The sequence below is a fragment of the Nematolebias whitei genome, chromosome 1 (genome assembly GCF_014905685.2).
Source record: "Nematolebias whitei isolate Nwh7 chromosome 1, NemWhi1, whole genome shotgun sequence".
NCBI lineage: Eukaryota > Metazoa > Chordata > Actinopteri > Cyprinodontiformes > Rivulidae > Nematolebias > Nematolebias whitei.
Genome location: NC_056498.1, coordinates 35,791,217 through 35,816,755, shown reverse-complemented (window position 1 = coordinate 35,816,755; position 25,539 = coordinate 35,791,217). Strand labels below are relative to the sequence as shown.

Below are 25,539 nucleotides of genomic sequence, written 5' to 3'. Positions count from 1 at the left end.
ATGTGTGTGTGTGTGTGTGTGTATATATATATATAAAAAAGTAAGATGAAGCTGAATTAAGTGCAGCTGGAGTTCAACAGTCTGACAGCTGCAGGGAAGAAACTGTTTCTGAGCCTGGTGGTCTTTCCCTGAATGCTCCTCAGCTGCCTGCTTGAGGGGAGGGGCTGGAACAGACTGTGCAGGATGAGTGGAGTCCTTCATGATGCGGAGCACCCTCCCCCTGCATCATGAAGTGTAGAGGTCCGAGGTGGCGGGAAGGCTGCTCCCCACAGTTTCCTGTGCAGCCTTAACCACCCTCTGCAGAGCCATCCTCTCATTAGCAGTGCAGCTGCTGTGCCACACGGTGATGCAGGTGCAGAGAACGCTCTCCACCACACAGTGATAGGAGCTCCTCAGGGCAGAGCTCCCAAGTCCAGCTCTCCGCAGCTTCCTGAGGAAGTAGAGACGCTGATGGGCCTTGTCATTCCCCGATCTGTTACAGAAGCCGAACCGTAGTGTCAGCTCATTTGCACATGCGCTAAAAGCAATACTTTCGGGTCACTGTTGAATATGCAAGATTAAGGAAAATGTACTGGAAATATCCTGTAAGCTGATTTGTGACAGGCCTTCTTCAGAGAGGAAGTATTGGCTCTCCAGGTGAGGTCACTGGATTATGCACCCCCAGGTAGCTGTAGCAGGAGACCACCTCCACAGCTGCTCCTCTGATGTGTAGGGGATGAAGAGGATCCTTGTCCCTTCTGAAATCCACCATTGGCCACCCCCTGGTTCCGCCAATGCAAGAACTACATTTATGTTTTTTGTTTGTTTGTTTGTCAATATTTAATCAACGGATAATGGTTTCTTGGTGGACTTCTTTGTAACTTTGAATAATTAAGATAGACTTAATTTTTAATTTAAGAAATGTATTATTATAGTGAGAAGTCTGAAAAATATCAGTTTTAATAGTGTTAGTTTTGGTTGCTTTTTTTTAAAACAGTACAAAGATCAAATAAATATTTGTTCCTCACTTACATTTTTTGTGGGCTCATTTGATCTAATATGCAATTTTTTTTAATTTTTTTTTTAAATAAAAAAGGACAAAAATATGCAAATGTTGACTCAAAATCATTTTCAGCTGATGGAGTTTCACAAACCACTGAGACTGAGACAAAAACAGAATAGTCTATTTAATTTAGTGTCGACGAAGTTATTAATTAACAAGATCCTCCGTCCAAATTTCAAATTATAATAATATAATAAAAACTATGAAAAAAACAGTAACTGGTTGATATGGTTAAATTCTATAATAAAAAGTTTCCGAGCATGTCGTCACAAGGTAGCGTGGCCGAGCGGTCTAAGGCGCTGGATTAAGGCTCCAGTCTCTTCGGGGGCGTGGGTTCGAATCCCACCGCTGCCACATATATATATTTTTTTAATTCAAAGACAATTTTTTATTATACAAAAAGTTCCTATTCAACGGTTTATTTATTTTTTGTTAATGTAGGATTTGATTTTTAGTACTTGTTTCATATTTTCAAAGGATAAATCACTTAAAGGGACCGTCTGCTCAGCTTGGGGGGAAAAAAAAGCTAAAAAAAAAAAAGTTCATTCTAAAAGAGTAATAACTGAAGACGTAAAAAAAAAGTAATACAAAAAGTGTAAATGTATACAAAGATGGTACGAACAGTTTGCGCGCGGTTCACTTACCCTGGGGTTAAAAAAAAAAAAAAAAACTTACCCTGGGGTTTGTACGTTAAAAGGTGGGTGGGAAAAATCCGAGCTGAGCAGGATCACGTGAAGGCAGCACAGTGGACGAGGCGGAGAGACGAGGAGGAGGAAAGAAAGAAAGAAAAGGAGGCGAGGAAAGGAGGAAGGACGGAACCCTAATGAATTCAGCCTCGCAGTCTTGGCGCCAATCCGATCTACAAAGAAATAGGATTTTATAAACATTTGAATCAACCTCCGACCAGGCTTTGTTGCTTTCACGTCCACCGGTTGATGCTACAACCAGTTAGCTTCACATAGCTCACGATCTATCACTGTCACGTCTAACCCCGTTTTCCTCCGAGACAACAGAGGCGCTTTTTCTCTCCGGGGCTCGACCGAGAAGACAGAGCTACGAAAATGGGGGTGAGTTGTTTTTGTTTAAGGTTTCGCTGCCGGGTGATAATGGGAAAGAAAGGGAAAGGATGAGGGAAGAGCTGGCCGCATCCAGTTAGCATTGCTGTTAGCATGTGTTAGCTTTCTCCTCCACGATCACTCCTTGTGTCGACTGATATCCCCGGGTGTGTGCTAGCAAGGTTAGCTAATTCCGTTTTGGTAAATGCGGAGTGCTTTGCTAGCGTTGCTGCTAATTATTATTTGTGTGCACATCTTTGCCCAGCAGGCCCGAATGTGGAGCCTTTTCTTCACCTGCTGCTGAAAACAATCCAAGCTAGCTGGAAGTTATTTACCTTTTTTTTGTTTTTTGCACACATCCAGGCAGACAATGTCGCTTTACAGCCGAGTAAAAACCTAAAGTTAGCCCTCCACTTTCACTGCATTTGTGCTTAAACCCACGATCCACGTGTTTTCTCCGCCTTTTCTGTGCCTGGTGGTACCGAGTTCTGGTCCGAGCCCAAAAGTTGGTCGACCCCACTGCGTTCCTCTTTGCCATTGTTGCCTCCATGTTTGTTCAGGACTGGGATGAGGGAGTTTTGTGTTAATTGTTTGATCATTAAGTTGCAGAGTTCCCACACTGATGCGGACTTATTTATTGTGTGAGCAGCTGAGGGCAGGGGGGTCACCAGTAAAACCTGCTGGTTTGGTGGAGCAGTCTACTGGTGTTCAATGCAAAAACTACATAGAGTATCCAACAGTTTCCAGTCAGGTCATCTGGACAGTTTGTTTTCTTGCTGAAACGTTAAACATAAAGTATCAATAATGATATGATGCATGCAAAACCAGCCGCGTGGTACTGGAAATGAAAACATCTGCAGCAGTTATTTAGTACATGTGGGGTATTTTATTGGAGATGCTATGCTGCTTGTACTTTTGATCATAGGTTATTTAAACTATTTTTAGATACTATTATGAAACAGTACTTCCTCCTTCTGCCTCCATCTCACTCTGCATGCTCTGTCCTCACTCCAACCACCACCATGTCTTCTCTATGAGTTTCCATTTATCTCCTTTTTCTTTATTTCTAACATCCATCTACCAGTATACCCACTGTCCCTCCTATGGACATGTCCAAACCATCTCAGTCTGGTCTCTCTAACTTTTATCTCCCAGTTGTTCAGTGTGTGCTGTACCTCTGATGATCTCGTTCCTAATCTTATCCATCCTTGTCACTTCTAAGGAGAACCTCACCATCTTCATTTCTGCCACTTCCTGTTCTGTCTCCCGTCTTTTTGTCCATGTCTCTGTCTCCAGACCATACAGCATAGCTGGTCTCACCACTGTCTTGTAAACTTTTCCTTTGACCTTTGCTGACGCTCTTTTGTCACAAATCACTCCTGAAGCTTCTCTCCATCCTGCCCAGTCTCTCTTCTTCACCTCCCCGTTTTCACAGGTGGTCAACCCTAAGTACCGTATTTTTCGCCCTATAAGTCGCAGTTTTTTTTGCATAATTTACATGCCCTGCGACTTTTAAATGGAAGCAAAATATTTATAGATTTCCCCCCCCATATTTGTAAACTAATTTTTGGCTGAAATATGACCGTTTTCATTCATTCTGACTGAAAAAAATAAATTATGCAGTACCACTTTTAGCCACTTGATGGAAGCAGAGCATTAGTAGCTGTATGGCATGCTGTTGTATCGTGTAATAGGTAAACGTGATTATAATGACAAATTCAAAAAAGTTCAATTCAGAAACAACTGGACTTTATTATACTTTACTTTATACTTTGTTTTTTTTTTTCTTGAACTTTTTTTGAATTTACCGTGTCTTGGATGACTGAGAATCTTCACCAGATGTTAATGACACAATCGGCTTCCCTCAGTACCCCCCCACCTTCGTTCTGCTCGCTGCTTGGAACCGTCAAACCAGCTGCACCACCTGAAATGCAGCTAATTTGACTATTAAAGTGCATTTATTAAGTAAAAGTTCAACTGAGACACACCTTTGCTATAATTTCAAGCAAGTAAATAATTGTTTTGGATGCTTTTCTTGTTAAATTTTTGAAGAAACGAGCAGCGTTCCTCCTTATTTTTTTCCTCCCTCTGCGCGCTCCCGGAGCACCGAGGCAACAAATACGTTTGAAATGGAGCTGATTTGACTGTTAGTCTTTTGTTAAGCAAACGTTGGACTGAGACACACCTTTACTATAATTTCAAGCAAACAAATAATTGTTTTTAAGTGTTAATCTTGTTTAAGTCTTCCTGTGCACGCTCCCGCGGTCGCCATTTGGCAGAACATCATTTTTGGCACAACACCGGCCCACATTTCCGGGTTCGGCCCACATTTCCATGTTGTCAGCGGCGATGCGTAATAGATGTGACGTATACGGCGAAGCGACATATTTATGGATTTTTTCCACTTTTTTCAGACATATTTGAACTGATGTGACTTAGCGGGCAGAGCAACGTGTACGGCGGAAAATACGGTACTTAAGTCTTGCACCTTCAAGTACAAATACTTCCTACTTTTTTTTTTTTTCCCATCTTAAATAAAGGTTGTGGTTGTGATTTTCACTGATCAATGACAATAAAGTTTTTTATCATCTTAACTGTATTACCATTCGGAGAAGAGTCTGTGGGACATAAACAGCGATAAAAGTGAGGACTGTCGAGATTCTGCGTCAGATTGCTGTTTGTTATAAACTAAACCACAAGAAAAACTCAAGTTTAATCTTTATATAAGTCAGTTAATTTAAAACATTACCTAACTGATTACTGTGTACTAGTCTGTTTATTATATATACTGAGGTCGTTTAAGAATAAAAACACAATACATGCAAATATTTTAAATATTATAGTACTTTTGTTTTTCTTTCTCACATTTTTTTTCCATCCTTCAGTAAGTTGTGAAATGGTGCATCCGCCTCGCACTACACCTCCCAACCCCCATTTCCATGGCCCGCGGGTCGCCTTTTGATGATCGCTGGATTAAGAGTTGGTACTTTTTGATGCTCCCAAGAACAATGAGCAAGCCGGACGTGGATGCTACTTGGACAGATGACTGAATGGATGTTTGATGATTGTGCATGGCACAATGGAGGACTTGTGTGAATCATGGCTGCAACATTGTAGTTTAGAAGAGTCAAATTATTTATCCAGTCGTCCCATTAGGCTCTCGTGGATATTGCTTGTAATGGAATTTCAGTGTGTTTGTGTTTTTAAAATGCTGAGCTCAGTGAGATCTGCAGTAAATCAGACAAAATGTTAACTGTATTTATGGTTAGGGGTTTAATAAAACTTAGTTACAAACTAACGGGAAAATCCACATGGTCTGTATTCAAGGTTCTTATTGTCATTCGCACCTCATGTAGCACAGTGCCTTGAGAAAGTATTCGGCCCCCCTTGAACTTTTCAACCTTTTGCCACATTTCAGGCTTCAAACTTAAAGATATAAAATTTAAATTTTTTGTGAAGAATCAACAACAAGTGGGACACAATCGTGAAGTGGAATGAAATTTATTGGCTGTGTCAAACTTTTTTAACAAATAAAAAACTGAAAAGTGGGGCGTGCAATATTATTGGGCCCCTTTACTTTCAGTGCAGCAAACTCACTCCAGAAGTTCAGTGAGGATCTATGAATGATCCAATGTTGTCCCAAATGACTGATGATGATAAACAGAATCCACCTGTGTGTGATCAAGTCTCCGTATAAATTAGGGCTGCAACTAACGATTATTTCAATAATCGATTCATCGGACGATTATTTTTTCGATTAATCGATGAATCGTCAAAAAAACAACAACAACGTTTTAATTTCCACCCCTTTATTCCAAAATTGAACATTTGACTGACATAGCAATTCACACTAAAAACGGGTTGCTATTTGACTATTGTTAGTAAAATATTGAATAATTAAAAAAATAAAAATTAGTCAAATAGATTAAAAAAATAAATGTACACAAAAATATATACAAATGTATCTTTATACCTGCACAATATGTAGCTACTTTGTAAAATGTGTCCTTGAGGGAAGAGTGTAACCTGGATTAAAAGTGTGGATTATTGTAACCTGGATTAAAAGTGTGAATTATTGTAACCTGGATTAAAAGTGTGGATTATTGTAACCTGGATTAAAAGTGTGGATTATTGTAGTGAAGCCTTCGTCTTCAACCATCGACAGAGGCCTCATGTCAGTGACGATCATTTAAGGATGTTTCAGTGAAGACAGCTGCTGCTGTGGTGTGCATGATGTCTGTCCATCATGAAGGCTTTTGTTGTTGTTTGTTGTTGTTTTCTGGAATGAGACAGTAAATATGTATTATAGCATAATTATTACAGCAACTCAAGAAATGCCTTGTTTCACTTACAGCGTTAGGTTCAGGCAAATGTAGCTAAAAGAGCAATTACACACACAGACACATATATAAAATACTTAATTACACACATTTGAGTAGATGTAATAAATTACTTTAATTCCTGTTTAAATGCAACTCATCCTGCCATACCTGCAGTGTCTTCAGACTTTGCCAGCAAATTAAAAGTTGAAGCTTAATCATTAAATTATTATCTTTGTGTTAGATTTATTTATAAATCACATTTAAACACCGCTTGTTCCAATTAAATTAAATAAAAAGTAACACACGTTCTCTATCACCGTCATTAAACAGATAAACAAACAAACAGCAGCTTCAGCTACCAGAGAGACTGACGTTACGTTTTCTCTCTTGGAAACAGAACAAAGTGTTAAATTGTAGAGACTCACCTGCAACACATGACGAGTTGTATCAGCTGCAGCTCCTTCCTCCTCCTCGTGACTCCGACATGTTTACGTTTCATCTCCGTGGTTCTCTCGTGTCGTGTCGGCGATTTTCAAAGCTGCATGTTTCTCAGTTTTTATCTTTGTGAAGTTCTCCCACACTTTGGAGGACTTGGGTCAAACAGTTTTCGCTGCGTCGGTCATTTGTAAAATTTACTTAATTTCCTTTGAAAACACTCTGCTCTGCTTCCTCCTCCCCCCACGCTCTGTTCAACTCGCGCTGCAGTTTATTTTTTTTTCTTCAAACTTTATTCAGTCAGTCAGCGTTGACAATGAACTGCAGGTGAACGAAACGGCTCCGCAGCGCCGTGAAAGACGCATAATCGCGCGACACAACGAATCGATAACGAAATTCGTTGCCAACGCTTTTAATCATCGATTTTTATCGATTCGTTGTTGCAGCCCTAGTATAAATGCACCTGCTCTGTGATAGTGTCAGGGTTCTGTTCAAAGCGCAGAGAGCATCATGAAGACCAAGGGACACACCAGGCAGGTTCAGGACAGGGAAGATGGTCAGAATGGATGGGGCCAAATACAGGACCATTCTGGAAGAAAACCTGTTTGAGTCTGCAAGAGACCTGAGACTGGGACGGAGATTTATCTTCCAACAAGACAATGATCCAAAACATAAAGACAAATCTACAATGGAATGGTTCACAAATAAACGTATCCAGGAGTTGGAATGGCCAAGTCAAAGTCCAGACCTGAATCCAATCGAGAATCTGTGGAAAGAGCTGAAGACTGCTGATCACAAACGCGCTCCATCCAACGTCACTGAGCTCCAGCTGTTTTGCAGGAAGAATGGGCAGAACTTCAGTGTCTCCATGTGCAAAACTGATAGAGACAAACCCCAAGAGACTTGCAGCTGGAACTGCAGCTGGAACTGCAGCTGGAACTGCAGCTGGAACTGCAGCTGGAACTGCAGCTAAAGGCGGCGCTACAAAGTATTAACGCAAGGGGGCCGAATAATATTGCACGCCCACTTTTCAGTTTTTTATTTGTTAAAAAAAGTTTGACACATCCAATAAATTTCATTCCACTTCACGATTGTGTCCCACTTGTTGTTGATTCTTCACAAAAAATTAAAACTTTATATCTTTATGTTTGAAGCCTGAAATGTAGCAAAAGGTTGAAAAGTTCAAGGGGCCGAATACTTTCGCAAGGCACTGTACATGAAGTGAAACAAAATTGTATACTCGGTCCCCGTTACTCCCCAAAATAGCAAAGATATAAAATATAAAAAAGAAACAGTAATAAGGTTCTAAGATATATGCTAAACAATAATAATGTTTTTTTTTTTTTTTCATTTATTCTTTATTTATCCAGGTAGTCTCACTGAGTCACGAGAACTCCTTTTCAAGAGAGACCTGTTTAGGGAGCGGATGGTGGGGATTGGGGGCCTTGCTCAGGGGCCCAGAGTGAGGCGAATGAGGGTGAAGGCAGGTGTGGGTGTTTCACCTTTTCCACCCACGTTTTGATGTTGACGGTACTGGGAGTTGAACCTGCGACTTTCCGATCACAGGCCCATCTTCTCTGACCTCTGCGCCACCACTCCCCAAGTATAATATGCTGTATTAAACAACAGCCTGAGTATGAGTCTATTGTGAGCAGATGGGTATGAATGCAACAGCTTAAAGGTAAGAGATCAGCAGCATGGATAATCAGCAGCACAGATACAGTGACATATCACCAACTAGTGTCATCACAGTGATTGTCCTGGTTAGAGATTCATGAGTCTTAACAGGCACAGGGTAGAAGCTGTTCCTCAGTCTAGTGGTTCTACACTTAATGCTCCTTAACCTCCTGCCTGAGGGGAGCGGGGCAAAAAGTGTGTGCTGGGTGAGTGGGGTCTTTCATGATGCAGGTGGCCCTCTTCCTGCATCTAGAGGTGTGGATGTCTGTGATGGTGGGGAGACTGACTCCAACATCTTCTGTGCAGCCTTCACCACTCTCTGCAGAGCTTTTCTTTCTGCAGCTGTGCAGCCTCCATGCCACACGTTGATGCTGGAGCACAGGATGCTCTCCACTGCACACCTGTAGAAGGAGGTGAGGACTGAGCTTCCCAGTCCAGCTCGTCTCAGCCGCCTGAGGAAGTAGAGTCTCTGATGAGCTTTATTGATCAGGCTGGTGGTGTTGTTGCTCCAGCTGAGGTTGTCGTTCAGGTGTACACCCAAGTACTTGTAGATGGAGACCACTTCCACCGCAGATCCTCTTATGTTCAGGGGGTGGTGGTGTGTTTGCTCCTTCTGAAATCCACAACCATCTCCTTCGTCTTCTTCACATTGATGTGGACGTTGTTCTTCCTGCACCAGCTCTCCAGGTGTTCCACCTCCTGCCTGTAGCTGGACTCATCATTGTTTGATGCATCCAACCACTATGTCATCTGCAAACTTTTCAATACGGCAGCCTGGATGGGTAGGTGCGCAGTCATATGTGAGCAGAGTGAACAGGAGGGGGCTCAACACACAGCCCTGAGGGGAGCCAGTGCTGTGGGTTATGGTGGAGGAGGAGACGTTGTGGCTCCTCACTGTATCTAATCTTCACCACGTCCTGTGTCAAAATCCACAAGCAACAAAGCGACCGTGTGCATACAGCAAAGTGCACGGAAAACATCTCGTTGTTGAAAAGAAACCGTTGGGAGACGGTTACAAAAATTCTCTGGGTTCGATTTATGACTATTTATTTATTCCTAAAAGGCTGTTAAGTTTGGCAAATGCCTGCTTATGTACCAACAAACAGTAAAAAGAATAAATATGCACAACAATTAACCGACAGAGTAAAGCGCTTTGTGGTGAAGCTGCAGGATCATCTCTTGGCTTTCAAGGTTCAGCATGAAGGCAGAAGGAGAAGAGTTGGTCGTTCTCTTCCTGCGCGGTCGTCCTGAAGGCATCAATATGAGCAAAAGAACAGTGGGACATGGTGGTGGCGGCATCATGCTGTGTGTGGTTGTTACTTCAGCAGGAACTTGGCTTTCAGTCGAGGCGTGTAGACTTGTGCCCTTTCAAGTTCCTGTGAACGTCTGCGAGACGGCTGAAGATGAAGAGGATTTCATTTTTCAAAACGTCTGCGTCAACAAACCGTTCCATTTATCAGACGAAAATGAACGTTTTGGGATAAATTCTGGAGAAAGACCCGTTCCTTAAGTATCTGTAATCGAATCGGAAGGTGCTTCTGTTAAGTTATTTAACACTTAAGCTGCCAGCTTCTTGCATGTTTTATTTTCTTTCTTTCAACAAATTGTTTTTCACAAATTAATTCCACAGAATTTTGCCGCAGCAAATGTGGGAAAAGTTATGAAATGAATTAGCGTGGCCATTTTAAACAAACGTCTCTTTATGAAACGGGAAAAATCAACTTGTAATAAACTGGTGAATAAGAACCTTTTTTAGCTGATATTCTTATTTTTGAAGCGCCTCCCTGGATCATCTTTATCTTCACGTTTCCTCCTTTTACTCTGCTCTCCTCTTTCATTCCAATTCGTTTTTACTCATTTCCTCCTCGTTTCCTGTGCTCAGAGGAAGTCCAGCAGAGCGAAGGAGAAGAAAGCGCGGCGTCTGGAGGAGAGGGCAGCCATGGACGCCGTGTGTGCCAAGGTGGACGCAGCCAATAAGGTGATCAGCTGGCAGATAAACCTGCCCAGTCTCCGCTGCTTGTTGACTGGAAGAAATAAAAACGAAATGACCAGATTGTAGAGTTCTGACACTCAGCGGTTTTCCAAGTTACAGTAAATTTCACCATCCTAGATGATAACAAGCCAAAGGGTACCCCCCTCCTCGCTCTATAATTGATATTCGCACGACAGCAGAAGCTAAATACAGCACCATTCGCCTCGTTATGCATAATTAATTGGCGTTTTTAATTGCCACCCGTCTAGTTGCGTGTCGAGCTTCCACAGCTCAGATGTCTGAGCGAACTGCGCCGAAGTCTGGAGGAGAGCAAAGCTCGGACACCCGCCTCGGTGAGCTGCAGCCGCTTCCTCAGCAGGCTTTGCTTCGTTTTGGTTACGCCACTTCCAGGCACGCAGCGATTTCCATTAAGCAAAGCGACCGTCTCGGTGTCGTATCGGAGTGTCTTTGTAGCGATCTGACAGATGGCGGAGTTAAATAAATAATTAGCGGAGCTGTCCGGATTCCTTCCTGTGATAATTAGCTGCAGCTTCAAGTTCTCGCAGCCTCTGAAGCAGACGAACACAAAACCGCGTTTGAATTTTCCTTCAGCAGGAGTTTCTGCTTTTTGTCTCATCCTGTCTCAGTAGTTGACTTTGCTCATCGATTGTTTGACGCAACTGTTGCCAAAAGTTGCTGCAACTCAAAACTCCCTGCCCGTCTCCAGCTCACCACCAGTTTCACGTTACATGGATATTTACCGTAATGGCCGGCCTATAGAACGCACCTGACTTTAAGCTGCGCATGCTAGTTTTAAAATAAAATGTGATTTTTGTACATAAATGAACCGCGCTGGTGTATAAGCCGCGGGTGTCCACATCGTAATGCAGTGGTCCCTCGTTTATTTGTTTATTTAAGGATCCCCATTAGTTTCTACCGTAGTAGAGACTTTTCTTTCTGGGGTCCACACCACAAACATTGCAATTAAATCTTGCTTTTACAAACATACAAAAAGACTTAATGAAATAGCTAAGATAAAAACAAAATTAAACTATAATCAACCATCTCAATAACATTTTACAAGCATTACAAAATGACGAAATACAGTAGTTCCTCGTTTATTACGCTGGATCCGTACCCTGAAGACCTGCGATAAGTGAAAAACTACGAAGTAGGAAAAGTAGTAGTTTATTTTTATTATATATATATTATATATTATATATATATATATTATATATATATATATATATATAATAAGGCGTTTTAAACCCTTCCCACACTCTTTCAAAATTTTAAACAATGTTTCTAAACATTTAACATGAACTCCGCTCTCTGCCACGCTGCAATCACACTTATCACCTGTTACTTCCAATCTCCCTCCTTCTGTGTAAATAAACAATTTTAATTTTAAATACGTTAACATTTTAAATAAACAATCCATGCAGCTTGACTTGTTTATTTAAAATGTTACAGTATTTAAATTGTAGAGAAGAGAAGCGCAGCAGGACAGCAAAGGGTTAACCCTTCACGCAACAGCAGCACGGAGCAGAAATGTACTTCTTGATCAATTACATTGTAACAACTGAACATAGTTCTAAAATAACTGTAAACTTTTATATTTTGTGATTATGACGATTTTACGATGTGATGTACTTTTAATTTTAAGTTGGAAGACAAAAGTCGATCGGTGCAGCTGGACAGCAAAGGGTTAACCCTTCACGAAGGAGGAGAAATGTGGGCGTGGCAGAGAGTGGAGATCATGACAGGCTGCAGGAGGGATCTTCTCCCTGCACCTAATGATGTAGCAGGTGTTAACTCATTTAAAATGAATTATTTTAAATAAACAATCCATGGATAATCCATCAATCAGCCACTTGTGTGTCATGTCCACTCTTACTTTGAAAAAGAGCGAGTCCACGAAAGTCAAACTACAAAGTAGCGAGGGACTACTGTATCCAGAACGATACAAAGCTCCTGGTAAAATGTGCAGCTCTTGTTGTTCAAGATTCGGCAGGACATCTTAAAATCCATCGTCATCCGCAGCATAGTATAAGCCTCGGTGTCCAAAGTGTGTGAGGGGAAATAAAAAGGTAGCGACTTGTACACCGGCAATTACGGTACTTAAAACTGTTTAGCAGCAGCAGCTAGCTGTAGCAGTTCTGATGCAACCTGAGGCATGGCTAGCAATAAAAAAAAAAAAAAATAAGTAGAAGCCTGGTGGGTAACATTTTTATTTTTATTTTTTTTTTCTTGCAGCTTGAAGACCCTCTGGCTGCGTTTCCAGCCTTCAAAAAGTACGACAGAAACGGGTACGAAGAGTTTTATTCTGTAGTCTTTGTTTGTTTCCACTTTCGATGCTTCTAAAGTCAAACGCTCACGCGGTTAACTTGTGTCGCTCAGGCTGAACCTGCAGATAGAGTGCAAGAGAGTGACCACCCTGAACCCGCTGGCTGTGGAGTGGGCCTTCGAGCTCACCAGAGCCAACATGCAGGCGCTGTAAGAAGCCAGCTCCTTTTCTGCCTTCGCCGTTTTGTGCCGAGTCCTGTGGCTAAAACGTCACCGGAGCCGTTTCCTTCCGCTGTCGCTGCAGGTACGAGCAGAGCGAGTGGGGGTGGAAGGAGAGGGAAAAGAGGGAGGAGATGAACGACGAGAGGGCGTGGTACCTGCTGGCCCGAGACGCCGACTCCACCCCGGTGGCCTTCTCTCACTTCAGGTTCGACGTGGAGTGCGGCGAGGAGGTCCTGTACTGGTACGGCGCTCTTCGGCGTGCTCGTTTCGATCAGAGTTCCCGCGGTTTGTTTTCTGTTTGACGCCGTTTTCTCGACTCCGCAGCTACGAGGTGCAGTTGGAGAGCAGAGTGCGACGGAAAGGGCTCGGCAAGTTCCTCATCCAGATCCTGCAGCTCATGGCTAACAAGTAAAAACTGCAGATTTGCTCCCCGCTGCACACTCGTGCACCTTGTTGTTGTTTTTAAATGTAAACGCGTGACAGGAAGTCTCTGTGCTCGTGTTCAGTACGCAGATGAAGAAAGTGATGCTGACGGTCTTCAAGCACAACCACGGGGCGTACCAGTTCTTCAGAGAAGCTTTACAGTGAGTGCCGTTCAAGACGCACGGTTTATAAAAATGATGATTTGAAACGCTTAACTCGGAGAGGGAACACGAGAGGGAATGAAAGAAATGGGTGAACGGTAATCCCTCGTTAATTGCGGGGCTTACGTTCCAGAACAACCGCCCCCCAAATAAGTGAATATCGCGAAGTAGCGACGTTGTATTTATTTTAGTATTTATATGTAGTTGAAGGCTTTATAAACCCATCCCACACTCTTGCAATGTTCTAAACCTTTCCGTGCCATCCCCCCCCCCCTCAAACAGCATTAACTTCTGGCCGAGGTCCAACTCGCAAACCCAGAGTCGGAGTTTCTTTATCGTCGTCCCACCTCATGTGGCACACGTCTGATCGTGTGTAAAAACCATAAAATAGAAACTGTAAATAATCCCGACCTCTTCAGATTGTGGGATTGTTTTTCTCCACAACTACAAACTTCAAGCTTTTCGATCAGAACAGTTTGTTGACGCTCCTTTTTTAAAATTTTATTTTTAATTTCTCTTCTAGGTTTGAGATCGACGACACCTCTCCGAGCATGTCCGGTTGCTGTGGCGACGACTGCTCCTACGAGATCCTGAGCAGGCGGACCAAACACGGCGAGGCCTCGGCGGGGCACACTCACGGCGGCGGGCACTGCGGCGGCTGCTGCCACTGATCAACCGCCGTCGCTCTGCTCCACGCGGCTGCGTCCGGTCGACCTCCGCCGGTGGAACGCCTGCGTGTGTTGAACCCGTGTAGTTTCGTGTGTTTGTTCCTGCTGCAGAGGCAGCACGCAGCTCAAACCTTCACGTCTTCTTCTTTTCTCTTTCTCCGACTTGTTCCCCTCTGCTTTCACTCAGACCTGACCGTTCTAACAACCGGAAAGAAAAACAAAAAGTTTTATTTTTGCTTTGGTGAATGTTTATGTCACGATAACAACCGGAGAACACGATTTAGAGTTGATCCGTTTGTGTTGAACCAGCTGGATTTTCCCGAGGACCTTGTTGCTGAAACCACGCGAGCATTTCCAGGGAACCATCCCAGATTTAGACGAGTCCTGAAACCCTGCAGCGCCGCAACAGATCGGTCACGGATGAAGTTTTATTCACGAGAACACGAACACTGCGACGGCTCTCTGCTCGTGAAACGCCTGAATATCTTTGCATTTCTTTTTAGGCGTCTTTATTGACGCCGTTTGCTTTGCAAGTCTTGATATTTCTCATACTGATGTGAAAAATAATCTCATTAATGAGTTGATCAGAGGTTCAAATGAAATCTTTTTTTCTCCCATGTTTAGTTTGTGAAAGTACGTTTATTAATAATTTTTAGCTTCTTTCGTCTAACGGTCTTTTTTTTGTGTGTGTTGATGCTTTAAGATCAGAATCAAACATCACATTTCCCACACACCACCTGCATCAACTCGGCTTCTTTGTCACGTTTCTCTGCCTCAAACTGTTTGATGATCAGAGCTGTTTGCATTTTTACTCACTTTCCTGAGCCGTCGGTCGCACTCGCCTCGTTTTTTTGTTTTCCTTCAACAGCACTTATCTTAATCCTGCTAAACAAACCCGTTTAATATTTAGGTTTAACCAAAATTAAGGATTAGCAGTAGGATGTGAATTTATTTTTTTTTACATTCCTTTTACGTTGCTTTCTTGACTCGCACGATAAAGTGATTATTTTTATTAAAACCATTCACAGTTGGTGCTTTTTTCAATTTCAGCTGTGCAAATAATTATTTCCGACTTAACGAGTGAAATGTGAGCTGTGCTGGCAGAGTGAGTCGAACTTTTCAGTACCGCTTTACAGTAAGGCTCCCCTTATAGATGGCTAATAAACAGTTTATAGATGCGTTATTAGATCCGCTTTATAAATCATTAACTGCTTATTATGCATTAATTAAGGGTGACGGACAACTGACCAGTTTCTTGCCAAATCTGTTCATCTATATATTTCATCTAGAGTCGTTCTATTAATCATTTCAGATTAAGCTACTACCTTGTAAGCACAATAAGCATTTGTAAACCTAATTTTAGGATGTAAGTTGTAGATACTTATAATGCAGTGATAAAGTACAATATATGCTAAGAAATGGGTTTACAAATGCTTATTGTGCTTACAAGGTAATAACTTGGTCTGAAATGTTTAAAATAACTAGATGAAATGTATAGATGAACAGATTTGGCAAGAAACTGGTCAGTTTTTACATAATAAGCAGTTAATGATGTATAAAGTGAATGTAATAACACATCTATAAACTATTTATTAGCCATCTATAAGGGGAGCCTTATTGTAAAGTGGTTCCAACTTTTCAATGTGGACTTGTTTTCAAAATCTGCACCTCAAAAGTTTCAAAATGAGTCGTAGTTTGTTGAAATTTGATTAATCGCCTGGAAACGAGCTAGTTTTGTTTACCGGAGTGCCGGTTTGAAAGCTTGATTTTATTTTAGCTTTTTTTTGGGGGGGGGTCTGGAGAGAGGTCGTTGGGAATTCCAGCGGTGTATTTAAAAATGAGACTTTGCAGTGGTGGCAAACGTTATAGGAAGGGATTTCCTGGCACTATGGAAGCAATCAGAGGAAAAAAAGATCAATTTAAAAATAAATTGTGATTTTTGAAGACTTGCCTGTTAGAAAACTTTCATTTAAAGGTGGATTAGGAAGATTAGATGCTGGATTATTATCTTGGTGGATTTTATGTTTGTTTCCATGACGGCAACAAGGAATATTTTCAGTTTTTTTCTGCAGCCGGTGCTCATTCTGACTCCTTTTGCCAACACGGGTCAAATATTTCATGCAAAACGGATAATTATGTCGACATGTGTTGCACGTTGAGTTGCATGACGTGCACGTTGGCAGCCTGAGTAAAATGTATCGATGGATTGGAGAGAAATGGTTGAGTAGCTGCCACTTTAAGCTTAAATGCATCTTCTGGCTGTTTGAAATGCTTCTCGTGACTTAATGCCCATTTTTTAAAAATATTTAGTTTTTTTAGGCAGATTAAAAATTTGTTACGAGTTGGAAATAGTTTTTTTTACGCAGCATGAACGTGAAGATCTTAAGTTGGTACCTTTTTAGTGATTTTCTACAGTTTAATGCTTCGGTTAATGTGAAACTGTTTACAGAAAATATAATCAGACACGTCAAGATTATACAGAATAAACATGTCCCTTATCACGAAAACAATTGGATATTGATAATTAATATCAAAGGGTTGTTTTTTTTATTGTTTCAGGAGAAATGTTCATTTTTCAACAATCAGGGTCAACAAAACCGCCTGGACTACCTGCCTAACGGTACTACAACTTGTTCTGTATCGTCACAGTTCAAAAACTCTGTTGTACATAGTGGTGGTAAATAAATACTCCGTTCCTCTCTCAGGTCAAACATTTTCAAACCTCATCGGTCTTTTGAAAACAATCATCAGTTTGATGTTGGGTCCGTCGAGCAGCTCTGATCTGTTGTAAAGATTAAAAAATAAAAAAAATCTGTGAACGCGACCAGATGGTGCAAACACTGAAATCCTTGTAAATAACTCGTTTTGAGTTTTAAGTTCCCGACATTTCCTTTAAAATGTGACTTTGCATGAATCAAATCTGGCTTTAAATCTGTGCTCGGTGGTTCGATCCAGACAGAACAAAGGCTCACTGACTCATGGGGTGATTTTGTAAAAATATATATATACACACACGTTACAAAATGTGCTTACAGTTTAGCGGTTTATTTTGAGGCCAGTGAGTAATTTTGTTTTCAAAATGGGTTATAAAACCTCTCTATGTTAAAAGCTTCTTTCTTTTTTTCTTCTGTGTATATAAATATAAATATATATATATATAAGCTGTTGTGGGTTCATCCTCTCTCGGCCGTTTGCAGGCAAAACACTTTTTTAAACGTGACGTTGAATTAAGAAAAGCTCCATGTTTGAGTGTTCAGTAGTTCTTTCCATAAGTGACGATGAAAGGGAAAGTCGTTCTGCCATGTCAGTGTTTTATTTGTATGTTACAAATAAAGTTGTCAGACTTCACAAGAATGCCTTTTCTGTCCTTCATTTGAAGTAAATGTTTGAGTTTATTGGTCAGGTATGAGAAATTCACATGGGTGTTCCTCAGGGATGAGTTCTTGGGTCACTTGTTTTGAAAACATTTTTTACTGCTTTTCTCCACATTTTTTTCCAATGACACTGATCAACTTTGTTGCATCCACATTTAAAAATAAATAAATAAATCTGCTCCAATAATCATACACTGTTCAATGCACCCGGTCCAGATTTAACTTGGAAAACTAAGTGAGCAAAATGTTTTCTACAAATCAAATTGAAGATTTTGGAATCTTACATCTGTTCCAACATGTTTAAAAATATTTTCTAAAGTAAAATGCGTTTAATGAAGCAAACTATTTTTTCCAACACTTCATTCATTGTTCCAAATTTTATTGTAATTAAATTGCAAAAAACTTTACATCATAAAATACTTCCTTCACAAGGTTCATTAGGTTAAAAAAAATATGTTAATTTTCAATTGTTATTCTGTATAAAGTCAAATTAATGAGCCATTTTCAAGTTAATTTAAGATGTGATGAAACCTTGAGTTAAATTGGTTTATTCACATAAAACTGTAGTATTTTACTTTTAAAAAAGTAATACATATGCTATAATATTGACCATAACCATTTTGCCATTCCATCTAAAATCCATGGAAGTTAAAACAATATAAAAATAAACTAAATTCAATAAATTAAAACACCATTCTTTTATCTTACAGCATACAAAATCTATACTTCCAGTAATTAAAAAAAATATATATATGCTAAACGGTGATTCTTTTAAATTAGTGTTTGATTTTGTGTGGAGAACTGGATCAGGATGGACAGTTCTAACTTAATATGTTTTTAAAAAAAGTCCCTCTTTTTTATGCTCTTTGTTGGCTTTAAAAGTGCACAACTTGAGTTGTATTGTTGATGCTAAAATATACATAAATCAGATTGTTGTTGTTTTTTTTTATTGTGTGTTATACTCACTTAAACAGCAATAAAACCATGTAATTTAGATTATTTTTACTGTACTGTGTTTGGTTTCCCCCGGAACTGTTTAAATATTTCTGCGGGGGACTCATTAAGGCGTTGCACCGGCACCGGACGTTGTTGGTGTATTTTTGCTGCAGAAATGACTTAGCTGGGTGAAATGAGTGGTTCCTGTGATTCGGAGAGGAGCCTTTTCTCACTTCTGCTCAAAATGACATGAAGCTTTGAGCTCGTCGCTTCCGCCGTTTCCCTCCGATGGTAAGAGCAAAAATAAAATCACAGCCCAGCTCTATTTTTTTCGGTTTTATTTTAAGTTTTTAGTCACTGGCTTGTGTTATAAACTCCGACCTCCTTGGTGTTCCAACCTTTAGCTTTCGCAGCGTCTTCCTCTGAGAAACAAAAGCTTTATTGTTAGCCGTAGCTAGCTCACAAACTGGATTTGAACGCATCACGACTGCGCATGCTCCGTTACAATCGAGCCTCAGCCTTGAGTGAAGGGTGAAAAAACAGCAAAAATAAAAACAGTGAAGAAGTGCTTTGTTCATTTATTTTTTCCTGTGAAACCTGTTGCCATCCCAGCAGCTGGTCTGGGTGCCATGGCAACCAGGATGAAGCTGAAGCTGAAGACTGTGTTTGTGCTCTACTTCATGGTGTCACTGATGGGCTTGGTCTATGCTCTGATGCAGCTGGGTGAGTGGAAGCACGCAGCATGTTGTGCATATTTTCCTTCTTTCATCGACACTTTTAGACGTCGCTTTTCATAATTTACCGTGTGTGCGATCGTTTATCCAATAGGCGTTTCAAATGACAAACTTAATTGCATTTAAGTAGTTAAAAGTCACTTAGATTTAGAGTTTTCTGCTGCACTTTGATGTGTGTGTATAAAAATAAACATCGTGGCATGTTGTCCCTCGTAGGCCAGCGCTGTGACTGCTCGGAGCACGACCTGCCCAAAGATCGAGCCATATCTCGCCTGCGTGACGAGCTCTATCGCCTTCAGGCTCAGATCAGGAAGCTGGAGGCGACGAAGCAGCCCCAGAACCAGCCGCCCAAGTCCTCCCTGCCCACCATCTTTGTCATCACCCCAACATATTCGAGGTAGTCCTCCTGTTCCCTCAGCGCTCCTTCGTCGCTGCACGTCTTGATCGCCATCTTTTTTTTTTTCACTCCGCAGGCTGGTTCAGAAGGCGGAGCTGACCCGCCTGTCCCAGACGTTCCTCCACGTCCCTCAGCTCCACTGGATTGTCGTGGAGGACTCTCCGCGCAGGACGCCTCTCGTGGCCGAGCTCCTGAGGACGAGCGGCGTGACGTTCACGCATCTCTACGTGCCCACCGCCAAGGAGCGCAAACTGCAGGAGGTCCGGGTCCAGGTCCTATTCTGATTAGGAGCGCTTGTTTTTAAACTGTGATTCAAACCGCTCGCTATCCCCCCCCCTCAGGGCGACCCCAGCTGGCTGAAGCCCCGCGGGGTCGAGCAGAGAAATGAGGGACTACGGTGGCTCAGAGAGGACAGAAGGGACCAGAACCAGCAGGGAGTGGTTTACTTTGCTGACGACGACAACACATACAGCCTGCAGCTGTTCGAGGAGGTGACACCTGGACCGTGGGGGGTGGGGGGGGCACAGATTCCTGTTTCAGACGTCTGAAAATGTCTCGTCTCGTTTCAGATGAGGAACACTCAGCGGGTGTCCGTTTGGCCGGTGGGGCTCGTTGGTGGCATGAAGTACGAGAGCCCCGTGGTGGAAGGTGGGAAGGTAGGTGGCTTCATGAAAGAAAAACAAAAACGATGAACGCTCGGACGACTTGCTGTGAATGACTCTCGGCTACTACCACACCACATTTTAGCTCCATATGTCTAACACTGCATCGATTGTAGTTTATTTATGTGTGTGCCAAGTTCAGTCAGCTTTGGCGGCCATCTTAAATCAGTTTGACTCCAAAAGGTAAACAGTTCTTGACGTAGTGAACAGTTTCTGAAAATCAGATTAGAATCCACCAAGTGGCTCATGAGATATTTTGCTGACAGACAAACGCGAACATGATCGGCTGCCTTTCATGGCTAATTAACCCACTTAGCCTCTAGTTCAATGGTTAGCATCAGTTCCTTTTTTTCTCAGTTAATCTTAAGAAAAGTAAAATTGTTTATTGTAACGTTTCAGTGAAAAAGCTGTGAAATCGAGTAAACGTGAAATATTCCCATAATTCCTTGGGGCATTGCAGGCGGACAGAGGCTGCAGACGTTTTGACTTCGAAATGTTGCGTTTTCAGTCCCGCCCTGCAGCTGCAGCTTAATACGAGCGAAATCACAAGAATTCACCTTAAAAGTCGAGCAAGAGTTGATCAAAGCAGAACCATTTGGGATTTATTTCTAACGAGAGAAATTGCATTTCCTGTGAAAATCCAGTGTGAATGCTTGTTGATGAGGAACTTGATGGAAAAACTGCTGAAATTAGCTAAAAACATGCTGAAGTGTAGCTGAAATGGAACAACAAGCCTAAATTAGCCGAAGAAAGCAGAAAAAAAGACAAATTGCTTAATGAGGTTTAAATAAGCAGAAATGAGCACAAACTTAGGAAAGTAGCTAAAAAAAGCTGAAATTAGCACGCACACGAAAATAGATGAAAATTGACCGAAAAGGCAGAAAGAAGCTTAAACTATCAGAATGAAGCAGAAAGAGCTGAAATGAGCTAAAAACTTGGAATTAGCTGCAAAAAGGTAAATTTAGCACAAAACGGCTAAATAGCAGCTGAAATAGCAGAAAAGCTGAAACTAGCTGAAAGGAGTATAACTAGTTGAAATTAGCAGAAAGAAGTTAATTAGGTTGAAAGTAGTAAAAATTACTAAGAAATACTTGAATTTATCTAAAAACAGCTGAAATTAGCTTAAAAATGCTAAAAAGGTAGCTGAAAAGGTAGAACAAGTTTAAATTGGAAGAAAGCAAAAAGAACGTGTTTGCCTAATTAGGCTGAAAGAAGCTGAAATGAGCACAAAAAGTGGAAATTATCTGATAAAAGCTGAAATGAGCAAAAAAAACAGCTGAAAAGTAGCTAAAAAAGCAGAAGCTAAAATTTCCAGAAGGATGTGGAGAGAGCACATTTTTGCTGAACTAGGCTGAAAAAATTTGAAATTAGTGCAAAAAATGTGGAATTAGCTGAAAAGGCTAAAATTTGCACAAAAACTAAATAGTAGCTGAAATGTAGCAGAAAAAGCTGATACTTGCAGAAATAAGCTTAAAGGAACATAACAAGCTGAAATTGGTCGAAAAAAGTTAGAAGAAGCACAGAAATATTGTAGTTGGCACCAAATACACACAGCAGCTGATAAAACAGCTGAAATTAGCTCAAAGTTGCTGAAAAAAGTTTAAATTTGCACAAAGAAGCTGAAGCAGAACAAAATGTAAAAGGTTGTAAACAGATCTGAAGGATGTAAAATGAGCTCAATTCATTTCTAATGAGGAAAAAAAAAATGGCAGAAAAGGCTAAATGTTTCAAAAAGCTAAAGCTGCACCAATACCCAAAGTTATAGCAGGATTTTCCTGAAAGAGCTGAACGTTCTGATTTATGATTTGTTGAAAACGCACACAAATGATGGAACCAGAAAGATGCTGAGGAACGTACGGAGGAAAAATGGATCTCAACAGTGAGAAAGCTTCATAAACATTCAGACTGTTGTTCTAGAATCAAAACAAAGATTTTATGATTTATTAAAACGCTTCAGTTACTCCAGACTCAACAAAAGTTTGATATTTTACCTCCATGTGTTTAAACTTTCCGTTCCTTGTAGGTGGTTCGCTTCCACACCGGCTGGCGGCCCAACCGGCCCTTCCCGATGGACATGTCCGGCTTCGCCGTGTCCCTCAGGCTGGTCCTGGCCGAGCCGAAGGCCTGCTTCGACGGAGAGGCGCCCATGGGCTTCCTGGAGAGCAGCTTCCTGAAGGGTCTGGTGACTCTGGACGAGCTGGAGCCCAAAGCTGACAACTGCTCGAAGGTAAAACGTTCGAGTCGGGAAACGACCTGGAAAACGTTCCATGCGTTCTTGTTTTGAACTTTTATTTGAAGTTAACCCGATTCAAGATGGCCGCCACAGCTTATCAAGCACTGCAAACACAAAAACTGGTTGAACTCAGTCAGTCGTTGAGCCGAAATTCTGTGTGGTAGTAGCTGATTGTCATCCCTGATACTGACTCTGAGCGCTAACGAATCATGCAGCGTCTTTGTTTAAAATTTCAACTATTGGGACTGAGGTTGTCTGTCTGTTAGCAAAATGTCTCATGAACCACCTGATGGATTTTAATGAAACTCACAGGAAGTATTGATTTAACGTTCCTCTAAAACTGATTAACTTTTGGAGTCAGCCCAAATCAAGATGGCCGACACAGAATAACTGTCAATTTTGCAAATTATGGCCCAAAATTCTGTGCAGTAGTAGCTGAGAGTCATCAGGAACACATGCTCTGAACACTAATAGGTTGTGTAAGATCTATGTCTGTTAGCAAAATATCTTTTGATTAAACTCGCAGAAATGAATCACTGCTCACTTCCAAAACCGGCTGACTTTTGGTGTCGGGGCGATTCAAGATGGCCGCCTCAGCTGATCGACTGAATCAGCTGAAGTGAATGCTTATTGCTGAAGAACTTGATGAAAAACAGCTGAAATGAGCTAATAAACATGCTGAAATGTAGCTGAAATGGAAGAACAAACCTAAATTAGCAGAAGAAAGTAGAAAGAACAAATTTGCCCAGTTAGGCTTAAAGAAGCAGAAATGAGCACAAAGAAGTAGAAATTATGTGAAAAAGCTGAAATTAGCATAAAACAGCTAAATACAATAGTAGCTGAAATAGCAGAAAAAGCTGAAACTAGCAGAACAAATTTGAAAGGAGCATAACGAGCTGAAAAATAGCAGTAAGAAGTTAATTAGGCTGAAAATAAACCTTACCGCAAAAAACTAGAATTTTTCTGAAAACGGCTAAAATTAGCTTAAAAATGCAAAAACTATCTGAAAATCTAGAACGAGCTTAAATTAGCAGAAGAAAGCAAAAAGAACATGTTTGTTCATTTAGGCTGAAGGAAGCAAAACTGAGAACAAAAAGTGGAAATTATCTGAAAAAAAGCTGAAATAAGCACAAAACAGCTGAAAGGTAGCTAAAAAGCAGAAAGAAGCTTAAATTACCAGAAGGAAGTTGAGAGAGCACATTTTTGCTCAATTAGGCTGAAAAAAGTTGAAATGAGTGCAAAAATGTTAAATTAGCTGTAAAAGCTAAACTTTAGGGAAAAAAGGCTAAATAGTAGCTGAAATAGCATATAAAGCTGAAACTTGCATAAATAAGCTGAAATTAACAGAAATAAGTTAGAATAAGCACAAAGATGTTGTGGCTAGCAGAAAGATCCTGAAAGGAGCACAAAACAGCTGAAATTAGCTGAAAGTAGCTGGAAAAAAGTTCAGATTTGCACAAGGAAGCTGAAAGAACATGAAAGGAGCAGTAAAAGGTTGTAAACACATCTAAAGAGTTGAAGGATGTAAAATGAGCTCAGTTCATTTTTATGAGGGGAAAAATGGCAAAAAAGACTAAATATTTCAAAAAGCTAAAGTTGCACCAAAACCAGAAGTCACAGCAGGATCGTCCTGAACGAGCTGAATGTTTTTATATGAATTGTTGAAATGGAACAAAAATTGCGGAACGAGAAAGATGCAGAAAAATGTACAGAAGAAAACTGGATCACAATAGTGTGAATGCTTCGTAAACATTCACACTATTAAATCAAAAAGGCCGTCGTCCTTCAGCGGCAGCTGAGCCTCGAACTAAAACTTGTATTTCTTATAAAAACTGATCTAAAGAAGATTTTACTGAATTCTTCAGACCTTATTTTAAAATCCAGCTCCAGTACTTTGACCGATCTCTGTACAGTTTTAGCTTTTTTTTTAATTTTTACAATCTGTTGTGATGTTTGTGGTCTGCAGGTGCTGGTGTGGCACACCCGGACGGAGAAGCCGAAGATGAAGCGAGAGGACGCCATGCAGTCGCAGGGACTGGGCTCTGACCCGGCTGTGCAGGTCTGAACAAACGGACAGAGGCACTTAAATTAACCTGATTTTATCTTCCTGCATTGTAGGTCAGTGAGTTTAAATGAGTGTATACAGAGGGGGGTTGTGTTGTGCATCACTGTTGAACGTAGATGTTTTTTATTTTATTTATTTTTTTAATTAAAGTAATTTTTGCAATAAGTTAAAGAAAACCGTGCAGTTTGAACAGCTGCCTGCAGGGGGCGCCAGATTCTAACCTTTTAAAGTCGCACACTGTTAAAACCAGAACATTTGCATTTTCAATCAGTGTTTTTTATTTTACTTTTCTCAAAACTAAATCCTTCTGTGTATATTTATGTAACTGTGCTCCTTTCCTGTCTGATTTTTAAGATTTAAACACCGTAATTCATGCATGACTTTAGGTTTTGCATGACTTGTCTGTAAATCACACTTTTAAAGCGCTTTATTTGTATTTTTCTTCCCGTTTAAGTCAGTGGAGCTTAATGGTAAATTTTTGGCAATAAAAAGTAAAGTAGTCTGGAATTTTGCAACACGGCGTGCAAACCCAATACACAATGTTGCTGCAACTACAAAACCTTATGGCCTCATGCCCACTCTAATGTTCTGAAATTAATCTGCTCAGCCTATTACGTGTTTTGTTTGAGTAATTCTTACTCACAAAAAAAAAATCACAATCAGATTAATTAAAATGTCTGAAATAAGGAAAGAATGCTCCAAAACATGCACATTATGTCCACAATAAACTAACAAACAAATACGGACCTTGTTACATGTACACTTGTGTGACCCCGGCAGGCGAATATAAAATATATTTGATCAGCAAACACTCGATCGAGTCCTTAACGGGCAGGAAACTGACTCAGTATTTCACAGCCTGATCTGAGGAGGGT

The 25,539-nt window shown here is 40.9% G+C and overlaps 2 protein-coding genes and 1 non-coding gene across 3 annotated transcripts; all 3 read left to right on the top strand.

The window, feature by feature from the left end:
* Positions 1-1,314: 1,314 nt before the first annotated feature.
* trnal-aag lies at positions 1,315-1,396 on the top strand. The gene has a single exon. It is a non-coding gene; the product is annotated as a tRNA-Leu (tRNA).
* A 259-nt stretch (positions 1,397-1,655) lies between these two features.
* On the top strand, positions 1,656-15,632 carry naa40 (N-alpha-acetyltransferase 40, NatD catalytic subunit). Its single transcript, XM_037684078.1, has 8 exons — positions 1,656-2,109; positions 10,414-10,509; positions 12,760-12,812; positions 12,904-12,999; positions 13,094-13,252; positions 13,336-13,419; positions 13,518-13,595; positions 14,119-15,632. Exons 1-8 carry the CDS (start codon positions 2,104-2,106, stop codon positions 14,264-14,266), a joined length of 720 nt encoding a protein of 239 aa, XP_037540006.1. The 5' UTR covers positions 1,656-2,103; the 3' UTR covers positions 14,267-15,632.
* A 3,212-nt stretch (positions 15,633-18,844) lies between these two features.
* b3gat3 (beta-1,3-glucuronyltransferase 3 (glucuronosyltransferase I)) lies at positions 18,845-24,907 on the top strand. The gene is made up of 8 exons (XM_037684066.1): positions 18,845-18,864; positions 19,189-19,296; positions 19,524-19,704; positions 19,781-19,964; positions 20,046-20,195; positions 20,274-20,360; positions 22,390-22,593; positions 24,566-24,907. The coding sequence occupies exons 2-8, from the start codon at positions 19,203-19,205 to the stop codon at positions 24,662-24,664; spliced, it is 999 nt and encodes a 332-aa protein (XP_037539994.1). The 5' UTR covers positions 18,845-18,864; positions 19,189-19,202; the 3' UTR covers positions 24,665-24,907.
* The last annotated feature ends 632 nt before the right edge of the window (positions 24,908-25,539 follow it).